Source organism: Rhodnius prolixus, unplaced genomic scaffold (assembly GCF_049639745.1).
Source record: "Rhodnius prolixus isolate KJV_2025 unplaced genomic scaffold, Rpr scaffold_2, whole genome shotgun sequence".
Lineage (NCBI taxonomy): Eukaryota > Metazoa > Arthropoda > Insecta > Hemiptera > Reduviidae > Rhodnius > Rhodnius prolixus.
The window spans coordinates 7,189,284-7,209,416 of record NW_027411592.1 but is presented as its reverse complement, the minus strand read 5'-3'; the positions used below and the strand labels follow the sequence as shown (position 1 = coordinate 7,209,416).

General features: G+C 30.8%; 5 protein-coding genes across 11 annotated transcripts in view; 1 reads left to right on the top strand and 4 right to left on the bottom strand.

Annotated features, from left to right (window-relative positions):
* Positions 1 to 295: 295 nt before the first annotated feature.
* On the bottom strand, positions 296 to 1,963 carry LOC141448818 (zinc finger CCCH domain-containing protein 10-like). Its single transcript, XM_074117522.1, has 3 exons — positions 1,149 to 1,963; positions 645 to 846; positions 296 to 554 (listed from the first exon to the last, which is right to left on the bottom strand). The coding sequence occupies exons 1-3, from the start codon at positions 1,644 to 1,646 to the stop codon at positions 394 to 396; spliced, it is 861 nt and encodes a 286-aa protein (XP_073973623.1). The 5' UTR covers positions 1,647 to 1,963; the 3' UTR covers positions 296 to 393.
* A 3,189-nt stretch (positions 1,964 to 5,152) lies between these two features.
* Positions 5,153 to 7,255, bottom strand: Dpck (Dephospho-CoA kinase). Of its 2 annotated transcripts, XM_074117529.1 has the most exons (6): positions 7,117 to 7,255; positions 6,875 to 6,979; positions 6,549 to 6,752; positions 6,200 to 6,290; positions 5,957 to 6,116; positions 5,153 to 5,889 (listed from the first exon to the last, which is right to left on the bottom strand). In XM_074117529.1, coding segments are annotated over exons 1-6 (690 nt in total). In that variant the 5' UTR covers positions 7,118 to 7,255; the 3' UTR covers positions 5,153 to 5,760. The 2 variants fall into 2 exon arrangements, with proteins under 2 accessions (XP_073973630.1, XP_073973629.1); XM_074117528.1 differs by having other exon boundaries at positions 6,875 to 7,123.
* Positions 7,256 to 8,010: 755 nt separating this feature from the next.
* On the bottom strand, positions 8,011 to 15,813 carry LOC141448820 (haloacid dehalogenase-like hydrolase domain-containing protein 2). 4 transcript variants are annotated; one of them, XM_074117525.1, is made up of 6 exons: positions 15,678 to 15,813; positions 11,417 to 11,585; positions 11,124 to 11,335; positions 10,644 to 10,734; positions 10,313 to 10,523; positions 8,011 to 8,300 (listed from the first exon to the last, which is right to left on the bottom strand). In XM_074117525.1, the coding sequence occupies exons 2-6, from the start codon at positions 11,566 to 11,568 to the stop codon at positions 8,133 to 8,135; spliced, it is 834 nt and encodes a 277-aa protein (XP_073973626.1). In that variant the 5' UTR covers positions 11,569 to 11,585; positions 15,678 to 15,813; the 3' UTR covers positions 8,011 to 8,132. The 4 variants fall into 4 exon arrangements, with proteins under 4 accessions (XP_073973626.1, XP_073973628.1, XP_073973627.1 ...); XM_074117527.1 differs by having other exon boundaries at positions 11,417 to 11,536; positions 15,678 to 15,799; XM_074117526.1 differs by lacking the exon at positions 15,678 to 15,813 and adding an exon at positions 11,691 to 11,826.
* A 409-nt stretch (positions 15,814 to 16,222) lies between these two features.
* pen-2 (presenilin enhancer, gamma-secretase subunit) lies at positions 16,223 to 17,843 on the top strand. 2 transcript variants are annotated; one of them, XR_012455224.1, is made up of 4 exons: positions 16,223 to 16,433; positions 16,509 to 16,613; positions 16,745 to 16,942; positions 17,051 to 17,843. XR_012455224.1 is itself a non-coding variant. In XM_074117530.1 (3 exons), the coding sequence occupies exons 1-3, from the start codon at positions 16,373 to 16,375 to the stop codon at positions 16,882 to 16,884; spliced, it is 306 nt and encodes a 101-aa protein (XP_073973631.1). In that variant the 5' UTR covers positions 16,223 to 16,372; the 3' UTR covers positions 16,885 to 17,749. The 2 variants fall into 2 exon arrangements, 1 of the variants encoding a protein (XP_073973631.1); XM_074117530.1 differs by having other exon boundaries at positions 16,745 to 17,749.
* A 1,468-nt stretch (positions 17,844 to 19,311) lies between these two features.
* Positions 19,312 to 20,133, bottom strand: part of LOC141448816 (uncharacterized) — a 44,240-nt gene continuing 43,418 nt past the window's right edge. For both annotated transcript variants that reach the window (XM_074117518.1, XM_074117519.1), the window contains exons 7-8: positions 19,917 to 20,053; positions 19,312 to 19,725 (exon numbers count right to left, since the gene is read on the bottom strand). In XM_074117518.1, coding sequence (XP_073973619.1) covers positions 19,673 to 19,725; positions 19,917 to 20,053 — 190 coding nt within the window. In that variant the 3' untranslated portion in view covers positions 19,312 to 19,672. The remainder of the gene's footprint in view (positions 19,726 to 19,916; positions 20,054 to 20,133) is intronic.

Below are 20,133 nucleotides of genomic sequence, written 5' to 3'. Positions count from 1 at the left end.
TACCACAATATAAATTAGATTGTGAACATAAACTGTTACTATATATATATATATATATTTTATTTATTTATTTATTTTTTTTTAAGAGAAAAATGAGAATAAATTTCTTCTTTTTATAACGTTCTTAAACTTCAAATTTTAATGCACACAGCAAAAATAAATCTAAACATTCTTTAAAATAAATGTAAAACTTTCGACAATAATAACTGAATCAACGTTGTACATATTTGAGAAAAAAAGCAATACAAATAATTATGCCAATAAACGCAAGTTGTCTGATCTCCAGATATAGAAATTACATCAATCAAATTAAAAAAATATAAAGATCAATGTTTCGGAATTTCAATTTTATTACTTAAAAAATGAATTTATTTAAAAAACAAAAAAAAAGTCTTACAGATTAGGCATGACAGGTCTAGCCACTATTGGGTATGAAACCAAAGGAGCCGTGGTGCTGTTCGCATTGTGTGGATCGTGTTGTTGCTGTGCCATGGACACTGAAGGTGCTGTGATTACTGGAGCCATGGATACTGTTGCAATGGATACAGGCGTTCCTACAAGAATATATTTCTTTTATATTGTACATTTCGACTCTCCCCAATATTTTAGAATGTTGTTAAAATCAAAATATTAATAAGGAAAACCTGCTGCAACGGCTGCAATGCTGACGGGAACTGTGGCGACGGAAGCCGTTACTGTTCTAATAGCAGCGCTCACTTGGTTTTGTATCTGTCCGTTAGTTATAGTAACGGCTGCGGGAACTGTCACAGCTGCGAGGCCTGAAGCTGCTGCTTTGTCATTTAATCTCATCTGGGCGTTCTGTTCAAGAAGAAATTCATTTGTTGCCTGAAATAAAATAAAGAAAGTTCCAGTTGAATTACCTCAATTCAGTGAGATTAAAAAAAATAAGGAAACGGTTCATGAATATCGTGAGTTACATAATTATTTCCACTGCCGCTACCCGCTGCTTAAAATGTGGGTAACAGCACCGTAAGTAAGTAAACTAAGAATTTTAAATGAAAAATAAAAGTAAAACAAGAAACAAAAATTAAATAGAATATTGGAACTGGTAAAAGTAAAGACTGAAATTGTCTAGAAAACATCTCAATTGCTTTAATAGTAATCACGTAAATTTGCTAAAATCTCACCTGCAAATCGTCTACTCTCTTCTTTAGTTCTGCAACTGTTTTACGCAGTAACGCATTTTCATCTTCTAACGTCCACAATTGCTGGCCGACAAAGTGCTGCATAGGTTCAAATCTTCTTCTTTTCTGCAACGGTTCAACCTCCTGCTGATCTCTTACGAGCATAATGTGACGAAATTTGCACATATTACGATCACAGTCTCCTTTAAGGAAGTCTTTGCAAATGGGAATCGGATTTTCTGACAACTGTTCGAATGGTGGTGGCATACTTGCCAAAAGATGTGGTGGTAGTTCACCAAATTGTGTGTAATGTTCTTCATCGTCTCTAGAGCAATGCAGGAAAGCGCATTCTCTTCTTGAACACCTACCTTTCTGATAATCATGGCAAAAGACATATTTTTCTGTGGGATGAGTGTACCTACAAGAATCTCCACGGGCACACGCGTTCCTCAAAAAATCGCGACATATAGGTTTTCTTTCGGTATCATCCTCTTTCACCATTGTTGCAATTATTGTTTTTTCTTCTTTTTTATTAAACTAAAAATCTCTATGGAACGCCATCTTTAGCATTACCAAACTGTGTATTAATATTGTAGATTCAAGGATAATTAACAGTAGCTACAAGAACTAATTCAAGTAAACAATGATGTCCTCCTATGAGAAAAACTTTAAAAAAACATGATCACATCACTACAACAGTTTATATTCACTACAATTAACACCCAATCAACAAAAAAATCAGGCACCTTCAATATCTGTAAACTCAATTAATTTAGAACCTCTAAGATCAAAATCACAATTCCATTACTATCGATTATTCAAAACTGCCAACTTAAATAAAAAATTAAATTTACAACGGAAAATTAATTAAATAAACAAACCCTTATAAATTATTATTTTCATATTTTAGTCACACTAATTTATTCTATTATTAATAAACTCACATTTAACCCATACATCAAACCTATCATTCGCTTAAAGAAAATCTCAATTCTTTTTATCTGCACGATGCCATTTTTCACATATTCAAATTGTAAAACTTTTCTCTCTTTTTACCTGTTCCTGTCAATTAGTGAAACTGTACTTTGTAATTTTAAAAATGTAGGATGGAGGTGAAGAAGGAATTGGAATTTGGGGGCGGGAGTGCCGTAGGGGAATGTACTTGGTCCCGTTCTCTACACAGTATACACATCAGATCACCTGACAACTACACTACTCGGTACATATGCAGACGACACAGCCTTACTAGTAACAAGCTTACTAGTTAAGTACACATCCTTCATCATCTTCATAAAACTAGCAGACACACATAAATTAGAATCCAGAGCAAAAAAATGAAGGATTAAAGTGAACCTACAGAAATGCAAGCATGCCACGTTTATTCATCGGCAGGGCCCCTGTCCTCTTCAACAGCAATCCTCTTCCTTGGGCAACAGATCTGGCTACCTTGGGCTCTTCATAGACAAACGACACATGTGGAACCTACTCACCAGATTTAAAGACAAGCAATCACAGAACGTCCGAAACTGCTTTACAGACTACTTGGACGTCGCTCCATATTGCCCATAGAACTCGAACGCTTAATATACAACGCTATCCTAAACTATGCCGAATTACGTACTAGGGCTGTAGGGTTCAGCCAACCCAACAAACATGTGGGTTTGTTGTACAAACATTTCAGTCGAAACTGAATAGAGATGGAAACAGCGAGATAGCTGACGCTTCTTTCTACGTGACTAACCTCACCCTTCTCAACCACCCTACATTCCTTTCGTACAACTCGCCAAGACAACATATCGAAAAATCCATAATTCTCTCTCTACTTGCTCTATCCCTTTCGTACTGTCTCTCACCTCCTCTGCAACCCTAGCAATCCTCGCCGACTAAATCGCCAATGGCCCCGCGACTTCCTTGAGGTCTGAAGATAATCGTCATCATTAATATAGATATCCTGTAAAGAGTGCTACCTCTGGGTGTTTTCTCTCCTCCTTCATTTCACGCACCAGTTCATCATATGTACTTCCTATTTACTTATTATGATACAGATTGTATCCGTATTACAAAGAAGCTACTTCCAATTTATCCGATGACCAGGACATCGTCATATCTTCATGACTGATTCAATGCATGCATGAATAGAGTTCAATTTAAAAATAAAACTATCTGGGCCGAAAAGTCAGACTCAATTTTCATGTAAAGCCTAGAGCCACCAAGTTGAGGTTTCAGATTTTAAAGAATCAATTTTATTCGAGGCCAGAAAATAAATGACTAGGGTACGGTAAACAGTATTCCAACTAAAATAAAACTTTAAATGAACTGGGTTAATAGAACTATTCTCATTGGGACCAGAAACTCTGAAAACTAAGCGTGCTCTGTTTAGAAGAATTTAAGCAGTTCAAAAAAAAATTGGTATCGACTTTTTTTTTTTTTTTTCTTTTTTTTGCATATTTTTCTTAATTATCCAATCAAGTTTGTGCTGAATGATTTACTCTCCTAGTATTAAGCAAATGACATCAGCATTATCAGCCTTATATTGTTAATATTTATCTGGAGGAGTTTCTGCGTTGGACCATAATATGTTTCTCGGATCAGTGAAGACTTTTCTATGCCTTTTGAGGCAGTCTTCTTTTTCTTAATTTTGAACAAACAAGAAAAACATAAAATCTGAAACTAAAAGAATTCATTTTGGTTTTAGAATAGGTGATTTGTATGTTACGCTCTTTACTTATCACAGATATCAGTAGATGTGCACAAAAATTATCTACTTACTTTACAGACAGCTCATTAAAACTACATGATATAACAGTATCAGATCTTTCATGAATTTTCCATAGCACTAGGAAATGTTTTAAAATCTAAATCCTTGTTTTCTCACATTAAGAATTAAATTTGGAATGTTTGCTTACATAAAAATACTAATTAAAAAATATATACATATACGGGCACTTAGTCAAAGAAGTTTTCAGGTTCAAGTAGTAAATAAAGGTATTTTATATGTTTGGTTGGCATATATTTTAAAGACACTTATGGTACTAGATACAGTAGGTAAAGCTGCAATCGTTTTCCTAACATCACACTAACAACTATTAAATTTGTAGTAAATCTCGATTGCATTGAAGAGAATTAGTTACTACTTCTATGTTTCTAATTAATTTCTTAAATTATTTGCTTTAGAAGCCTTGGAAACTGTAGTCCTTAGCCGTACTAGTTATAATGGCAATTGGTTTCAACAAATTTACATCTAAACGCATTTATTTGGAGGATTCAGACCCACTACAAAACTCAGCAAAAATAAACAAAATATTATGTAGAGGATATAAAACTTATTTAATCGAGAAGGTACAAAGACTCGCATATTAGTTTTTCAACTACTTTTATCAGCCGTCTTGATGCCCTAACTCAAAGCTCTGTTTTGTTTTTACAAAAATTATTAAATATCATGTATAAACATGACTGTACAGCCCATTCTTTATTAATCTCACGATTAATAGAATAACCAATCCAAAAAATTTTGAATAAAGTGCTCAATATTTTGTAAAAAAAAAAGTCCTAGAAAGATAGCAATATCAAGTTTATAAACTTGTGCAAAACAAACGTACCTTATTTAACTTGCTTTGGTTGAATGATATGTAATAACGATTTCTAATTTTCAAATTTGTCCGGTCTTTTATTTTAAAGGGCAATTTTAAAACTGATTCTTCTCTAGTTAATTGTTTATGTACTAATAAGTAAGCTATTCCATGGATTATCACAACAGGGAATAATGTATGAAGTACAAACGTCTTTTTACTTTTGGCATTATAATAAATTATATTTATATTTTATTACCTGTTAGCTTGCGTGCTAACATCTTCACCATTGAGTTATTTTGTTTTTACCAAAACTAATGGTCTCATTTTTTTTTTTAAGACGTTATTTTATGTTAACACACATTAATTTATTTCTTTGTCTTGTAATTTACAAACGTTGCCAAGTATTTGTCTATTTTTGGCGCATCGACTACTTCGGCCATTAGCACTCGATTTTTAATGATTATTAAAATTTAGCTGTGCATAACTTAACAAAAGAGCTCTATTGTGCAACATTGTACTGTTGTACAAGTCCACATAAATAATAATGTTTTCTTTTATGTTACACTGCTGCTCCCACATGAATTACATTTGCTGGAAGATTTTATGGATTCACGCAAATATGATTGGCTCCCTTTAAGTAAAGTTTTTATACGATTTAAAGTACATAAAACAAATGTATAAGTTTTAAACTATTCCCTATTTTTATAATGCAACCTTATCCTATTTTCAGACGATTTACTACACACTATCGGTATAAGGCTACGAAAAAGAAAATAAATCACAGTCAGGCAAACTCAAATTTAAATTTAGTTTAAATTTTAAAGGACTTCTTTCGTTGTTTATTACGATACTCGCACTCTTCATATATTATTATAAACTTACATATTAAAGGGTAACCTTAAAAAGCTTCCGAGGGTGGCTAGCAATGAGGGAGGAATCTACCAAGAAGGAGAGTATACTAAATTAGACTACCCCAATTTTACAAAATGTAAGCCAGGCTCTCGCAATGACAGATACATACTGTTGAAATAATGTCTTACTTACTATCTAGCACATCCTAAATAAATTAAAAAAATCATCAGTAACATTAAACAAACTGAAACTAAACTGAGAAAAATCCTTATTTTTAGGTGAAACTTGTCAGATTTCAAAACAGCAACAACTTGATTAACCTAGAAAAAAGAGATCCATTATTTATAGATTAAAAAAATTAAAACAAGGATTTTGTTTGAAACTTACTTGTTCACGTGTTTCTTCGAAACTACCATTGTTGTCAATGACAAAATTCGCGAGACGGGCTTTTTCTTCTAAGGGCATTTGTGCACTGATTTTCATTTTCGCAAGCTCGACACCTTTAAGATCTCGGTCAATAAGTCTTTTCAACTGAATATCAGGTTCACTCAGGGAAAATAATTCAAATTATTTACAAATTTATGTGAAAATGCAAATATATTAATTAAATATTAACCATAGGTTACTTACCAGGTGACCACAATTATTTTGTGAACGAATCTCAGCAAGTCTCCCTTAATTTCGAAGAGTAAAGGTAGATCCATCACTACAAAAGGATAACCTGCGAAATTAAAGATAAATTCAGCATTCGTTATCTTTTATCTATAAATCGCCAACCCAAAAATCTTAAATAGTAAATCTTCTCTAAATATGATAACAGAATCACATATAGCTATGTGCATATATTTTTCCTTTTCAGTAAGATATTCAAAAAAATATTTTAGAATGTAATGAGATTATATGAAAGACTATATAATAAATTCTACTTATTTACGTAAGAATCTAAACATAATTAGAATATTTCAAAAGAAAAACAAACCTTTCAATGCATACTTGCACACCATCCAAAGCATTTCTTTCATTATCTCAGGATGAGTAATTTGATTGAGGCATCTTCTTTTAGAGGTATCCCTGAATACAATGTGGCCCAATTTTTCTCGATCAATCTGATCGTCTGATTTGAATACTTCATCACCAAAGCTGGAACGAATTTTGTACCATGCCTTTTTACCTGGTTCTACAACTATCAAAATGAATCGAGACTTAAGTATGCAGAATATGTTTCTGGATATTGATAGGCATCTATAAAATTATTATTATTAAAAAAAAAAAAAAGTTTAATCATATACTATCAATTTGACGAACCTTTTCTAGCATAGAAATCTGCGTCCACGACTGGTATCCCGTGTTCATTCTGCAATAACCTAGCGACAGTACTTTTTCCTGTGGATATGCCACCTGTCAAAGCCACTATAAACATTTTCTTTATTAAAGATAAATATTGAATCACTGAAGATGATTTTTAATATATACTTTCATTTAACATTTAACAAAGAAAGATATTTAGAACGAAAATGACCCCGCCCAATACTTTTCCTAGCACTCACTATAAAATTACTGTTCCGTTCTATCTGTTCTGCCACTCTTCTACTTTCTAGCTAGGGTGCATACGGAGCACAAAGAAACCAATTTCCTTAACGAGAAAAGATAACATTTAATACTAATTCATAACTATCAGTGTTGCATGCTGATAACTGAATAAATATCGAGATATTATCGACAACTGTCAGTCATGTTCACAATTTTTCGATAATGGAGGGGAGGAGCACTTACAAAAATGTTTACTTTTTGAGCCGGATTAAAAGAAAGTGCGATTACTTAACCACTTTCCACATTGTCCTGCCTAAAAAAGATTTTAAGGTATTGAGTTGAACTGAATTTTTTTTTCATTTCACCTTAAAGTTGCATATACGGGTATTTATTTTTTTAAAATACTGTTCCCTTAGAAAATGTTGTACAAAAGTTCAAGGTTTGTTCGTTCTGTTTCCTTCTGGGTAACTTATTTATCAAAATAAAATGTTTTCTAGTAAATTACAAAAAGGTTAATTATTTTGAGTATTTTTTTTTTCTCCAATGCAAAATGTGGCAGTTTGGCCAATCTTCTCCGTGCAACCCAATGTATGGTGGAATTAATTTAAAAATTGGCTAAAGCTAGGTCTATAAACGTTTCAGCTTAGAACATTCTAGGAAGTGTTTCGTGTCCACATAGGTCATGTCTCCCCAATCCGTTATAGGTGCTGCTAAAGTTAATCATATAAGTCTACAATTTGTCAAGAATTTATATCAGTTCATATTCACAGCTTTTTCAGACCTATCTAATTGAATTCATAAAACCAAATATGATGAATCTGGGTTTCAAGGATGATGCATTCTTCTACATTGGCTCATTGTCTGGTTTTTATCCAATTATAAATACGTTTAAAAATAAAATCTCAAATAAATATTTTTAAAATGTTTAATTTAACAAATTTAACTAATAAATGTAGTACATTCTTTTAGTGATATAAAAACTACAAAACCAAGAACATGTTTAATCAAAAAATATACTAGGTTCAATGAAATTTTATCTAAGTGATGAAACAATGTCTTCCACCGCTGCTGAAAAACAGTCAACACATTTGAAAGGTGCAGGATCAATTTTATTTTCATCTCCAGCCCTGTACTTTCCAGTTTTTACTAGATATCCGCGAATCCCTAAGTTTCGTGCACCTCCAATATCATCCAGTACATCCTATTGAACATACAAATATTAACAATTAGTATTGCACAATTAATTATTAACTAATTAACAATTGAGTCAATATCATTGACTGTTTGGCAATGAATAAAGAGTGAGATAGAATAAAGGAGCTTAACACATTAATCCTCAGAGCACCCGAAGATTTATGGTGATGTTAATGTCTGTTCCTCATTGAACATAGTCTTCTGCTAACTCTTAAATTAAATGAGTAAAAGTAAATTAATTACCTATTTTTCAGGCGGGCATTTCCGCTTACCGTATTTTTATTGTTAAACTAACCCTTGCCCACTTGATCCGTTCTTTATTTTGTGATCCAATCCTATTTATAAAAGCATTTTGAAAGTGTTCTCTTATACCAGTCAGAGATCTGGGGTGGCCAGTGTCTGGCGGTAGTGGAACGATGCCAGACGGGGTTTTTCAAGAAACTTCTGAGACTCCCAGTTAGTACTCCAAATGCGTTCATAAGATTAGAAACTGGACGGCTAAAACTACAATATAAAGTATTTAAAAAAATGGTTAATTGGTGGTGCAAGCTTTTGTCGATGCCTGGCAACAGACTTCCGCGAATGTGTTATCTGCGGTTATTAGATTTTATTAATGATTCCTCAATGCCCTTTAACTGGACCTCAGAACTTAACAAATACTTTTGTTTACTTGGCGCTGACGACATTTGGGCGAAACAAGATCCTGACGTCATCAAAAGCTCGAAAAATGATATCTTGTCTAAGTTAGCAAACCATTTAGTCAGCGAAGATATAGACTTTGTTTTGCACTCATCTTATAATTGGTGGTACAGAAATATCTCTTCTTGGGGCTATCGTGAAAATTATTTAGGTCTTAAATGTCATATAAACAAAATCAGACTGATAAGCCAGATCAGGTTAACCCATTATAAACACTGTGTAGTTGTTTGTGGAGACATGCGATATTCGTTCTCGCATGATAATATCTGCACGTTATGCCGATCCCAGCAATCAGATACTCTGCTCCACTTTCTTTTTAAATGCTCCGCTTTGACTGATATTAGAAAAAGGTTTATTTCTAATTACCTAATTTTTTTCACTGAGGGTGAAAATTTGGAAAATCTTATTTCTGAGATGAATTTAGAAAAGATAAATAATATATATTGGTACTTCAATAACGGTTTAAAAATAAAGGGCGGATCAAGTATTCCAATAAATCTTTAAATAACAAATTATGAAAAACAAAGAATGGATAATTAAAGGAATAACATAATTTGAATAGAAGGAGGGAATAAATAAAAGAATAAATGAGAGTGAAGAAGAAAAAGGGAAGAAAGGGAGAAAAAAGGAAAAAGAGAGGGGAGGAAGTGAGGGGAAAAGGAAAAAAGAGAAAGAAGGGATTAATGTAGATAAATATTAATATTACTGGAAAGTATTCTGCTTTATTTAATTGATTAATGTATTCTTTATTTGATATTTTGGTTTTTATTATTATTTTGTATTTATTTATTTTATTTTGTTTATTTATTTATTTGCTTATTTATTTATTTTTAGTAGGATGATCTTTTATTTCCAAGTTTTTCTTTTTAATTTTTTGGTTGTAATTTAATTTTGAACTAACGTGTTTTTTCTTTATATTTAATTACCCAATCTTGTAGCTTTTGTAAACCTGTATTTTGTTTGAAATCCCACTCCTTGCTTATAAGTTTTGTATTTAAAAAGCAATAAATACATTGATTGATTGATTGATATTTATAAAAGCATTCGCGAGGTCTCCTATATTCTTTTTTAAAGAATTTACGAGACAATCCAACTCAAGATGTTTGCAACATGCAGTATCTGATAATGATCCGGCAGTACGATACGGTCATGTGTATTTAGAACGCTGCTAGTGCTGCTACAACTTATTCTAGCGTTTTATCAGTACTAAGAAGGCCTTGAAACGGATTTTTTTCAACCAGAAATAAAATGTAGCCGAAGAGACAGTAAGTTCAAAAATCTTTACTCGATGCATCTTACTTTCTACACTTCTATACTTACATCGCCTATCATAACAGTTTCATCTGGCTTAAAGCCATCCAAAGCGCCCTGAAAAAATTCAGCATTTGGTTTCCCGACGATTGTAGCTTCAATTCCCGTTGCGTACTCAAGACTCTTGACAATTGCACCAGCTGCTAATGCCAGTCCTTCTTTTCTCATGTAATATTTGGATTTATTTATAGCAATAAAACGTCCGCCATCAAGTAGAATCCTTAAAAGACAATTTACACTGTTAAAAAATGTTAACTTTGCAATATATGTCTTTGTAAATAAATAGAATATTTTTCAAGTTTTGTTAAGTACATAACATACGCCAGATCTTGTAACAAACCTAAATGCTTTGTTGAGAGTGGTTCTATTAAAATGTTGGGGGGCAAGGCCAATTACAACAGCATCATACTTGTCATCTTTGACATTAACATCTATAAAATAAGTAAAATGATTAGAGACTGCAACTAACAAGTTCAATGTTGAACATCCAACTGATGCTTCAAGATCTTGATCACTATATGACTGATTTGTTCCCGTTTTATCCCAAAAAATTATCTGGTTTCAATATTACTTGCAACATTGTAACTTGTTTACAGGTTTTGAATTTAATCCACATTTCTTCATTTACATATATTGCTTAAGTACCAAAGTATCGAAAACAAAATAGGCTTAAATTATTTATCTTGATTTATTTTTCGCTGAAATCACTTTTCAGTTATTATTTGTAAGGTAAGATTTGTCACATCAATATCATATTGAAGACATGCAGTGAATAATGAATAGAATTAAATTAAGTAAACAAATATAAGGGTAATTCAACCTATAAAATCTTCTAAAGCATTATCATCTACCAACAGCAAAGGATTGTTTAGCTGTTCCTTTATTATTAATTCTCTAGCTGCCCATAAGGAAGTGTATATCTCGTCCACTTTAATTTGAAACCCTAATTTAAGAAGGCGTTCGTGAAGGTTTCTCCTAGATTCTTTGGTAGTATTTGTCAAGAATTTGATGTTTAAATCACATTTTCTTAACCTAAAACACACATATTTACTAATATAACGCTTACATGTGCTACAATGATTGACGGTTTGTATTCACAAAATGTGGGCAAACCTATTCAATGCTTTAACGGCTTCTGGAGTACTTTCATCCTCAATGTGCAACGTTCCGCTCAAATCTATTAAAACGGCCTTTAAGTTAGACATCAAGTTCCTTTTCACTGGTTCGGGTTTACTTTTATTTAGCAGACGACCCAATAAAATCATAAATTATTAATAATAACCTAAAATATAATTAATCTAAATTATTGGTTCAGAATAAAGGTCTATTAACTTTAGGATGATAAGGACGAGTTAAGTCGTAAACAAAACAAAAAAAGGAAAATTACTGTGCTATTATTTAAATTATTCCAGTATAACCTAACCACCACTGTTTAGTTATTTACAACTGCTAGCACATCAAAAAATACGAATATCATAACATCGATTTCTTTTTGGAAATCGATTATTTCATTAACGTAAAATTACAAAAACAAATGGGTAGATCTGCTTGCTGTATATAACAAGGTACATTTCTTTCCTTTATACATAGTATGTATCCATTTCAGCATTTTTAAACTTCTACTCCACGACTTTATATTATATCATTGAGTACTCTTCTCATTTATAGTTAGGTTTTATTATTTTTTTCCGATAATATTGACTTCTATCTTTAAAAGACCCTACCAATAAATTTTATTAATGTTATTGTGAAAAACTAGGTTGCTGATTCTTGGAAATCAGGGTTCTTGAATTGCAGAATTAAGAGGTGTCTCTGAATAATACAGTAACTTTATAAAATGGAAGTAATTTTTTCACTCGTAAATTTAGCCATGAGAAATCAAGAGAAACTGATTTCTTAAATGGTCAGACGCATACTAACAGAAGAGAGGGTGCCTAGGTTATGTGATACACTATGTACAATCAAGCTTCTCATTTTTTCTATTGGATTCTGATGGATTCTAAAAAAAAAGGAAATTCTTCTGCCTGTTCATTTAGCATGTTGCATTGTTTCAAAGTTACAATTATTGATTCAGTGATGAAAAAACGATAGTAAAATAACAAACAACTTAATGAAGATTATTTTCCAAAAACCTTTCTTTTCAACGTAAAATATTAGAGAGCCAAAGAATTATTACATTAGCCAATGCAAGAATATCTTCACTTTTGTACATCTCTAACCAAAGCGATAATTGAATTACATTTACATAACTTCTACATAAGAAAATAGTAAAACCAGTTAAGATCAACACTTTTAAATGCAAAAGTGTATTTCCAGATGAAAATAGTACATATCAAAATGAAGGGCATATTTGCTTCAGTGCTTTAATGAGAATAATTCTCTTTAATTGATTAAAGACCTTTGATTAATTTAATTAATTAATTAAATTTAAAGTCCTTGATGGATCCAGATTCTCCCGATTTCTCAGAGCTTGATTTAAGAGAGAATAAGTGTATTAATAATAAGTATAAGTGACTCTGTACTAAAGAGCTACAAATCATAATGTAGCAGATCAACAACCTAATTCTGCCAAAAAAAAGAAAGAAAAAAAGTCACTTATATAACTAGTTACCGCGAAATTTAAGTTTTGTTAAAAAATTGTCCATCCAAATCAAGTTAAAAAATAAAAAAATGCCTGAAAGTTGCAATACTAATTTTGGGCGATTACCCAACATTTAAATTAAATTTTACAATTGCACTTATTGGGAGCCATAATTTATACTGTCAACCGTGTCAGTTACTTAATGTATGGCAGGTATTTACAGGTATTCTTGATAATTCTGGCGATGAGAAATAGATAGAGTAGTTCATTACCATCACGATGAAAGGGCCTACCGTTATCAGAACATACCAAACAAGCGAGAGGGTGCCGAGGTTATGTGATACACAACAATCAAGCTTCTCATTTTTTTCAGTGGGATTATTATTAAGAACTACGAATATGATGTAAAAACACCTGCAGCGTTAATGAATTGAAGACAGTTTATCAAAGGGTATTGAGCTCAAATTTCGATATAATTTATTTTTTTTATTAATGTAAGATATTCTCGGAATTCTCGGGAATGAATTCTTTTTTAAAAGTAAGCTAGCCCAGAAACTTTAGCCTAATTTGCAGACACCAGACAATATGAAGCAGTCTTCATCAGAGTGTCTATCCAGGAAGCTTCTCACTGCCTTGAATTAATTTCATAAAATTTTATAGCCAGTAAAATCGCTTTGAACTCGAAGAAAATTAAGACACGAACTGATTAGTTTTCTCTTATAATCTTACCAGCACAAATGAATTGCAACTAGCTCTATCAGAAAGACAGTGGCTTACCGTGTTGTTATACATCGCATAAACACCGCACCATTCCGGGTTTTGTCTGGGTGCTGTTCAAGAATTTCAGAATATAAGCTCAGAGTAATAATTTATAAACAACTGTCAATGATTGTTTATTTTATAGCTTAAGGAGACTATGTCGCTTACTTTGTTTTGTAAAATTTTAATTTAGAAACTATCTTATCAAGATGGTGATTGTGTTGCACACTAAATGAAAGAATGCACCTTATCCGAAATAAAAAAATAGTTTTAAAGAGGAAAAATAGTAGATTTACTTCCAAAATCAACCCCCAACCCTGATAAAACATTAGAGCGTGCTCTTACAGGCACACTAATCTGTTTATTTTCAAGCATATATTTTTATAAATATATAAATATATATATAATATTTATATTTAAGAAATATATTTATTTTTATTAACAAAAAAATTTAATTCTGTTCTAAATTATTTATTTATTTAAATGGACTTTCTAGTAAGTGAAATTAACAGATGTAGACTTCCTTTATGATTAGCAACACTTATATGACTTATTTAGTACTTTTTTACTAATGTAGTACTGATTAATCAGTAGCGGTAGGAAGTTCAATTCCGTTCTAGATGTGTTAAAGTACGAACGTTTCATTATTTATTTTCTCTGGCTACTTTATGGTTTAAGAATTGTAAAAGTATTTACGCTATTAATTTTAACACAGAATGGACCGAAGAAATACTGATGGATTTTTTTTGTATACAGGGGGTTTTAAAGTTACGACAAATTTTGGAGAATGCTCAGTTATAGCATTGCAAATTTGTTAAAATTCTAATGGAATTAAGTTTGGTTTGCAATTTTTCAAATTTGACAAATTATTAAGAAGGAATTGGAGAGGAAGGCTAATTTATAAAAAGAGCACACTAAAAATATTGAAGGCAATATAAAAGAACTTCCTGAAGGGATGCATTTTTAAGGAGAATTTTTCTCATAATTCAGTTCGTTCCGTTGTTTAAAAGTACAATCGGAACATTTTATTTGAACAAACTATTTTATGATTTAAAGATCACGGAAAATTACAAAGTACACATTTATTATCACAAGGAATGAGGGGAGAATTGCTCTTTGAATGTCTCTGTAGCAATTTAGAGAGTAAACAAAATTTTGAAGTGGTCAGTTATAGCATTGAATGTGTATGAAAATAAATTCAGAATTAATTTTAGAATATCCTTTTCATTTTGGGTCAGTTATTTATTATCATGTAGAGTAATGCTATCAGCATACCTAAGATAGTGATGATATGAAAATACATACTGAAAAGATAATATTTTTAGAAAAGTTTTGGCATAAATGGTTTCGATAAATTTCATATTATGTTGGAATAAGCTTGTTCATGTTTTATATAGTGGAATAATAATTGATTGATAAATTTTCACTAATAGCATTGTTAGTATCAACCGAATACATAAAAAGATTTGAGGATTATTGAGAAATTATTCAAAATGCTTATATTAAAACGCTAAATCAGATGTATTGAAACTAGGGTCCATTTTCTTATGCTGGCTCAATATATACTAATGTATATTGATTAAAATTGTAAAAAAAAATCTCTGATTCCACATTAATGTAATCTGAAATAAGAGAAGTTTAATTTTAAACTGTAAAATTTTTGGGCACACCACATATTCGGCACTAAAAACATTAAAAACCTAGGCATTAGAAACTTGTTCAGCGACTATTTAGGGAATTATTTGGCAAAAATGGTTATCAAAAGGGAAAAAGAACGAATTATTCATTCCAAGCAATGTTTCCCTTTATTTATATATATTTATTATTTATATATTTCTTTCAGACAGCATGAAATACTTCTTCACTTTCTTAATATCCCAAACTATTCGAGTGAATTTATAGTAAATTGTTCCAAATATAATTTATTATAAATTTCGTCTTGATTTACATAACTACCCTTAATTTTTATTTGAAGGAGTTTTAGAAATTTATTAGCTTAATGTTATTGTTATAACATAAAAATATTAGATTTACCTTTATTGTTGTTGAGTACTAAAGATATTGTAACATTGGTTCCTCCATTAAAAGGAATTGAAGTTAGACTGATCCATATCAGATATAACATATTTTCATTTGAAGGTTGCAAAGTAATTAATAATTCAGTTTTTTATTTCAATCGTTTTAGGAATTTTTATAAAATATTTAGAGGAAGTTAATTCAGATTGTGCTACTTTAAAAGCTTGTTATTTACATATGAATGATTTAATTTTTCCTTTTTTGGAATGCAAGGTATTAGCAAGGTGCACATAATATAAATATACAACAAAGAAACAAAAAAAAAAAAAGCTAATTGTGAAAATAAATCCGTTTTAATGTATGTAATTACTTTTTATGAGCCAATTTGGAGGAATTTCTGCAAATACTGTAATACTTTTAGAAATCAACTTTTCATATTAATAATATACATATACTAATAATGAAACCAAATATGACCTCGTATTTGATCACACAATCTAATTAAAATCCATGTTGTACAATGCAAAATACATGGTTGTTAGTATTTAGTAACGTTGCTTCATGAAACATAACCTCCAGTGAGGTAATCGTGGAACAGGTTGCTGTGTGTTTCTGATCCGACAGAAGTTTCGTTCCCCTCAAAAAGTTAGTTGTTTAAGATGCTGTAATAATATTACGTTCAAGTATTTTATTTGTGTGATTATTTTTCAATAATGGATTTAAGTAAAGTTAAAAATGACGAAAAGCTCAGGCTATGTCAATGGTACTTTAAAGGTAAGTTCTGTTTTGGTCTAGCATTTAACTTGATTTAAGAAGTTGTTTAAAGGGACAGTAATTGTATGTTTACAGCTGGATTTGCATTATTACCTTTTGTATGGTTCGTAAATTCAATATGGTTTTTCAATGAAGCTTTTCGAAAGCCTCCTTACGAAGAACAAAAACTGATTAGGAAATGTTAGTAACAGTTTATATTTTATTTAAAGTTTCATTTATTTTAGTATATATTAATTCTTTAATGTACAATTTATAATGTATAAGCAGTTTAAAATAAATTAAGCTTAATTTGCTTGGAATTTAATTTTCAGATGTAACTTTGTCAGCTATTGGAGCTTTTATTTGGACTATAATCATATCTGTGTGGATCTACATATTTCAAACAAATCGTGTTGCTTGGGGAGAGGTTGGTGATTATATATCGTGCTTAATACCAACAGGAAGAGCTTGAGGAAAAACCTATGTTCGGTCTTCTCTCTTGTAAATAAGAGCATCGATTCTCATAAAAAGTTGGTAGCTATTTTTTTCTCTGAAATGTCGTGTGAAACTTGAATTTTTTTTGACATTTCATTTGGAAGCACCTTAATAATTGTTAATTTATCTACTTTTATTTGTAGCTAAACTTCAAAGCTCTTTTATGAGTCATCTCCTACAGTAACGAAAACTTATGTTATTATTGAAGAAATTAGAAAGGGATGAATTGGAAAACGTTATCCTCCCAATTTGTATTTTATAAAAACTACTTTTTAAGACGAAATAGCTTTCAAAGTTTAAAAGTTATATTATGAAACCTAAGTCACCTACTTGCCTACCAGTTATCGATGTATAAATTTGCATATAAAATTATTTATTTCAATATTTCAGTCTAATAGAGTGCTTCCTACATACTCAGTGGTTAATAAATTTCTAAATTAACATTGCGATTTAAGTGCATTCTAACTTCTTTTAATTGGGGTGCCCAATTTATTTAATGCAATATTACTGTAATGTGACAGAATTGGATGCTTCTTGTGCATACGTGAACACCATCCAGATTTTGAAATGAACTCGTTAAAGAGAGAAACAATAGGACCTAACTATTAAATAATTGCTTAATTTAAAATTTACCTTTTTGAAAATATCAACATAGAGTAATTAATACATACAGTTAGAGAGCTGTATCATTCATTATCTTTGCTTTTACCGAATCGTATTTTCAGCAGTAACATTAAGATGGTTATTTATTTTTCATCGGATTTCAACCTTTTTCAAACTTGTATTTGCGAGGTAAACATAAAAATTAATTTACACAAAAAAAAAATACATAAAAAAACAAACGTATAGGATATCTGTACTTTCCAGATGTTGGTACTTACTTGAAACTGTTACAAATTATAAAATGTTTTATAAAAATAAAATAATTTTTTTAAATGTTGATAATTTCTTCCTGGTAGTTCTACTAATAGAGTTTATTGGATGTAACTCAACTTTGTATGCAACAGAGATCTAGAGAATATTTGGAATCCTTCAGTGTCAAATACAAAAGTTACTTTTCAAGACAAACAAAATAGCGTTCAAAGCATAAAAGAAAAATGACTAAATGCTTAATGCTTGCCAAATAGTTGTGTCATCAATCAAAAATTATTTCAATATTTCATTTTAATAGAGAGCTTCCTGCATAATCTACGCATGGTTAATAACAACTTTATAATGTTAAAAGTTCGAAGTTAAGTGCATTCAATAAAGGCCTTTCTTTTATTTGGGATGCCCAATTAGTTCTGCAATGTGACAGAATTTGATGCTTCTTGTGTAAACATGAGCACCATCCAGATAAACTTCTGCAATATTTTATAATGCGCAATAAACTCGTTAATTGAAAAAAATAATAGTACCTGAATAATAAATTCAATTGCTTAATTTAAAACTTACCTTTTTGAAAATATTAATTAATGTGTTTTCAATTTACTCTCTAAACTTATAAGTTAATGACAGCACAGAAAGTTCAAATTACAGAAATAATTTTAATTCGCCGTAGAAAGACCATTTTAAAAGCAAATTTGCTGTATTTGATTTTACAAGCAACGAAAGAAAGTAAATGGTACATAGCCAGAGATAGTATGAAATATATGTTACACTATAAGTCAATAGTACTGAGTATTAAAGGCGTTATGGAGGCAGGACTGCAAAACTAAACATGTACTGTGCCCGGTTCGGTTCTTGGTTTTTACTTACAATGTGCTAAATGAGAAAATCAAATAAAGTATGTAAGCTGTCTGTATCCTTCTAAAAAGTAGGCATTATTTTACTAAGAGTGCCAGTCCTGGTGTAGGTACAACTCCCGGGATAATTATACAAGTTCGACATAATTGTTTAACTGCGCTCAAATCATTTTTTTATAAACAGTATCTGTAAAAATTAGGGCAGGCATCTTAGTTATATGGACAATCCCTCACTGCACTCAACACTGTATAATGAAACTGAAGACGTAGGACAGACCGTTCAGATTGTCGTGAGCTACAGAAAACATGAACTATTCAAGAAATATCCAGAATCAATTCGGAGTTTATCGTAAAATTGCATTTGCATTGTATTACAGAAAATTACAGGGAACTGTAATTGTATGAATGTAATTAATATTACTATATTTCCAGTATTGAAAGTAATTCTGCTTCTAATCTGATAAGTGAATGAATCATCATACTTACTGCAGATACTTCTTACAATATGCTGCTTAAATTAGCCTTCCAATAATACAAAATTAATTTAAAAACCTTAGTAAATTTTGTGTTCTTAATATTCTTTGCGTAACTTCCTGTTTGTAGTTAACTTACCCATGAAAATATGAAAATATTATTACTCGTGACACTAAAGGCGAGGGAGTGATTTAATAAAATGTTCATGTGCTTAAGAATTTAGTGTTTAAATTTATAATATTTACAGACATGGCCATAAGTTTATAAGCTATATACGAAACGAGAAATTTTTGTTTTATTTTGTTTTTAATAATATATTTTACAAATTTCTATTATACTTTTTAAGCATTCATCAGTCCTACACACAATAAATATATTTCTCTTTCTTACTTTTGGAAGATATTAACAATATTCATATTTGACAAATTGACAGTTTTCAATTGTCTCTGATCAACTTTAATTATTCATTTTTTTCACCACAATTTTGATTAAATGATATCGGCGTGGCGAAATTTTCGAAAAAAAAAATCTTTTTCTAAAATAGTTGGTAAAATATCGGAATATTTTTCAATTTTTTACCTTCATTGGTTCAAACTTACCCCGTAGCTGGTCCTCAAAATCTGAAACAGATATTACAATGAATTTTTTAACAAATAATGAAGGACCTTCATGAGTAAGCACAAAACAAGTACTGGAAATACAAGTAAAATTTTATAATTGGTTTGGCAATTTGAAAGGAATTTCTTCGCAATGTTAAGGGTTGAGGTTATTACATATATCATTAAAAAATTTTTAAGAAAAATCATCTCACCAGGAACAATGAATTGGTTATTCAAGTGATAATATCTTGAAGAAATCGAACATTCAACGAGATAATCAGCTTGACAAGTTCTGCTTCGTTGATTGAATTTAGTGGTAGCCCCGCACCAAAAATGGCTTTTCAATAACCTGTGAAAATGATATAATTGCAGAGGATTTATAAATTAAGTTACCAGGATAGATTCACAAATTATAGATGTATTTATATT

Excerpts from the sequence above, each read along its gene's own strand:
- LOC141448818 (XM_074117522.1), bottom strand. The coding sequence starts at position 1,646 with ATGGTGAAAGAGGATGATACCGAAAGAAAACCTATATGTCGCGATTTT. Across the intron at positions 847-1,148 it reads AGAGAGTAGACGATTTGCAG|GCAACAAATGAATTTCTTCT; the intron begins GTGAGATTTTAG and ends ATTTTATTTCAG. Across the intron at positions 555-644 it reads CATTGCAGCCGTTGCAGCAG|GAACGCCTGTATCCATTGCA; the intron begins GTTTTCCTTATT and ends ATATTCTTGTAG.
- Dpck (XM_074117528.1), bottom strand. The coding sequence starts at position 6,989 with ATGTTTATAGTGGCTTTGACAGGTGGCATATCCACAGGAAAAAGTACT. Across the intron at positions 6,753-6,874 it reads AGATTTCTATGCTAGAAAAG|TTGTAGAACCAGGTAAAAAG; the intron begins GTTCGTCAAATT and ends TCATTTTGATAG. Across the intron at positions 5,890-5,956 it reads TCGAAGAAACACGTGAACAA|GTTAATCAAGTTGTTGCTGT; the intron begins GTAAGTTTCAAA and ends TCTTTTTTCTAG.
- LOC141448820 (XM_074117525.1), bottom strand. The coding sequence starts at position 11,568 with ATGATTTTATTGGGTCGTCTGCTAAATAAAAGTAAACCCGAACCAGTG. Across the intron at positions 11,336-11,416 it reads GCCGTTAAAGCATTGAATAG|GTTAAGAAAATGTGATTTAA; the intron begins GTTTGCCCACAT and ends TGTGTGTTTTAG. Across the intron at positions 10,735-11,123 it reads TGCTTTAGAAGATTTTATAG|ATGTTAATGTCAAAGATGAC; the intron begins GTTGAATTACCC and ends CTTATTTTATAG.
- pen-2 (XM_074117530.1), top strand. The coding sequence starts at position 16,373 with ATGGATTTAAGTAAAGTTAAAAATGACGAAAAGCTCAGGCTATGTCAA. Across the intron at positions 16,434-16,508 it reads ATGTCAATGGTACTTTAAAG|CTGGATTTGCATTATTACCT; the intron begins GTAAGTTCTGTT and ends GTATGTTTACAG. Across the intron at positions 16,614-16,744 it reads ACAAAAACTGATTAGGAAAT|ATGTAACTTTGTCAGCTATT; the intron begins GTTAGTAACAGT and ends TTTAATTTTCAG.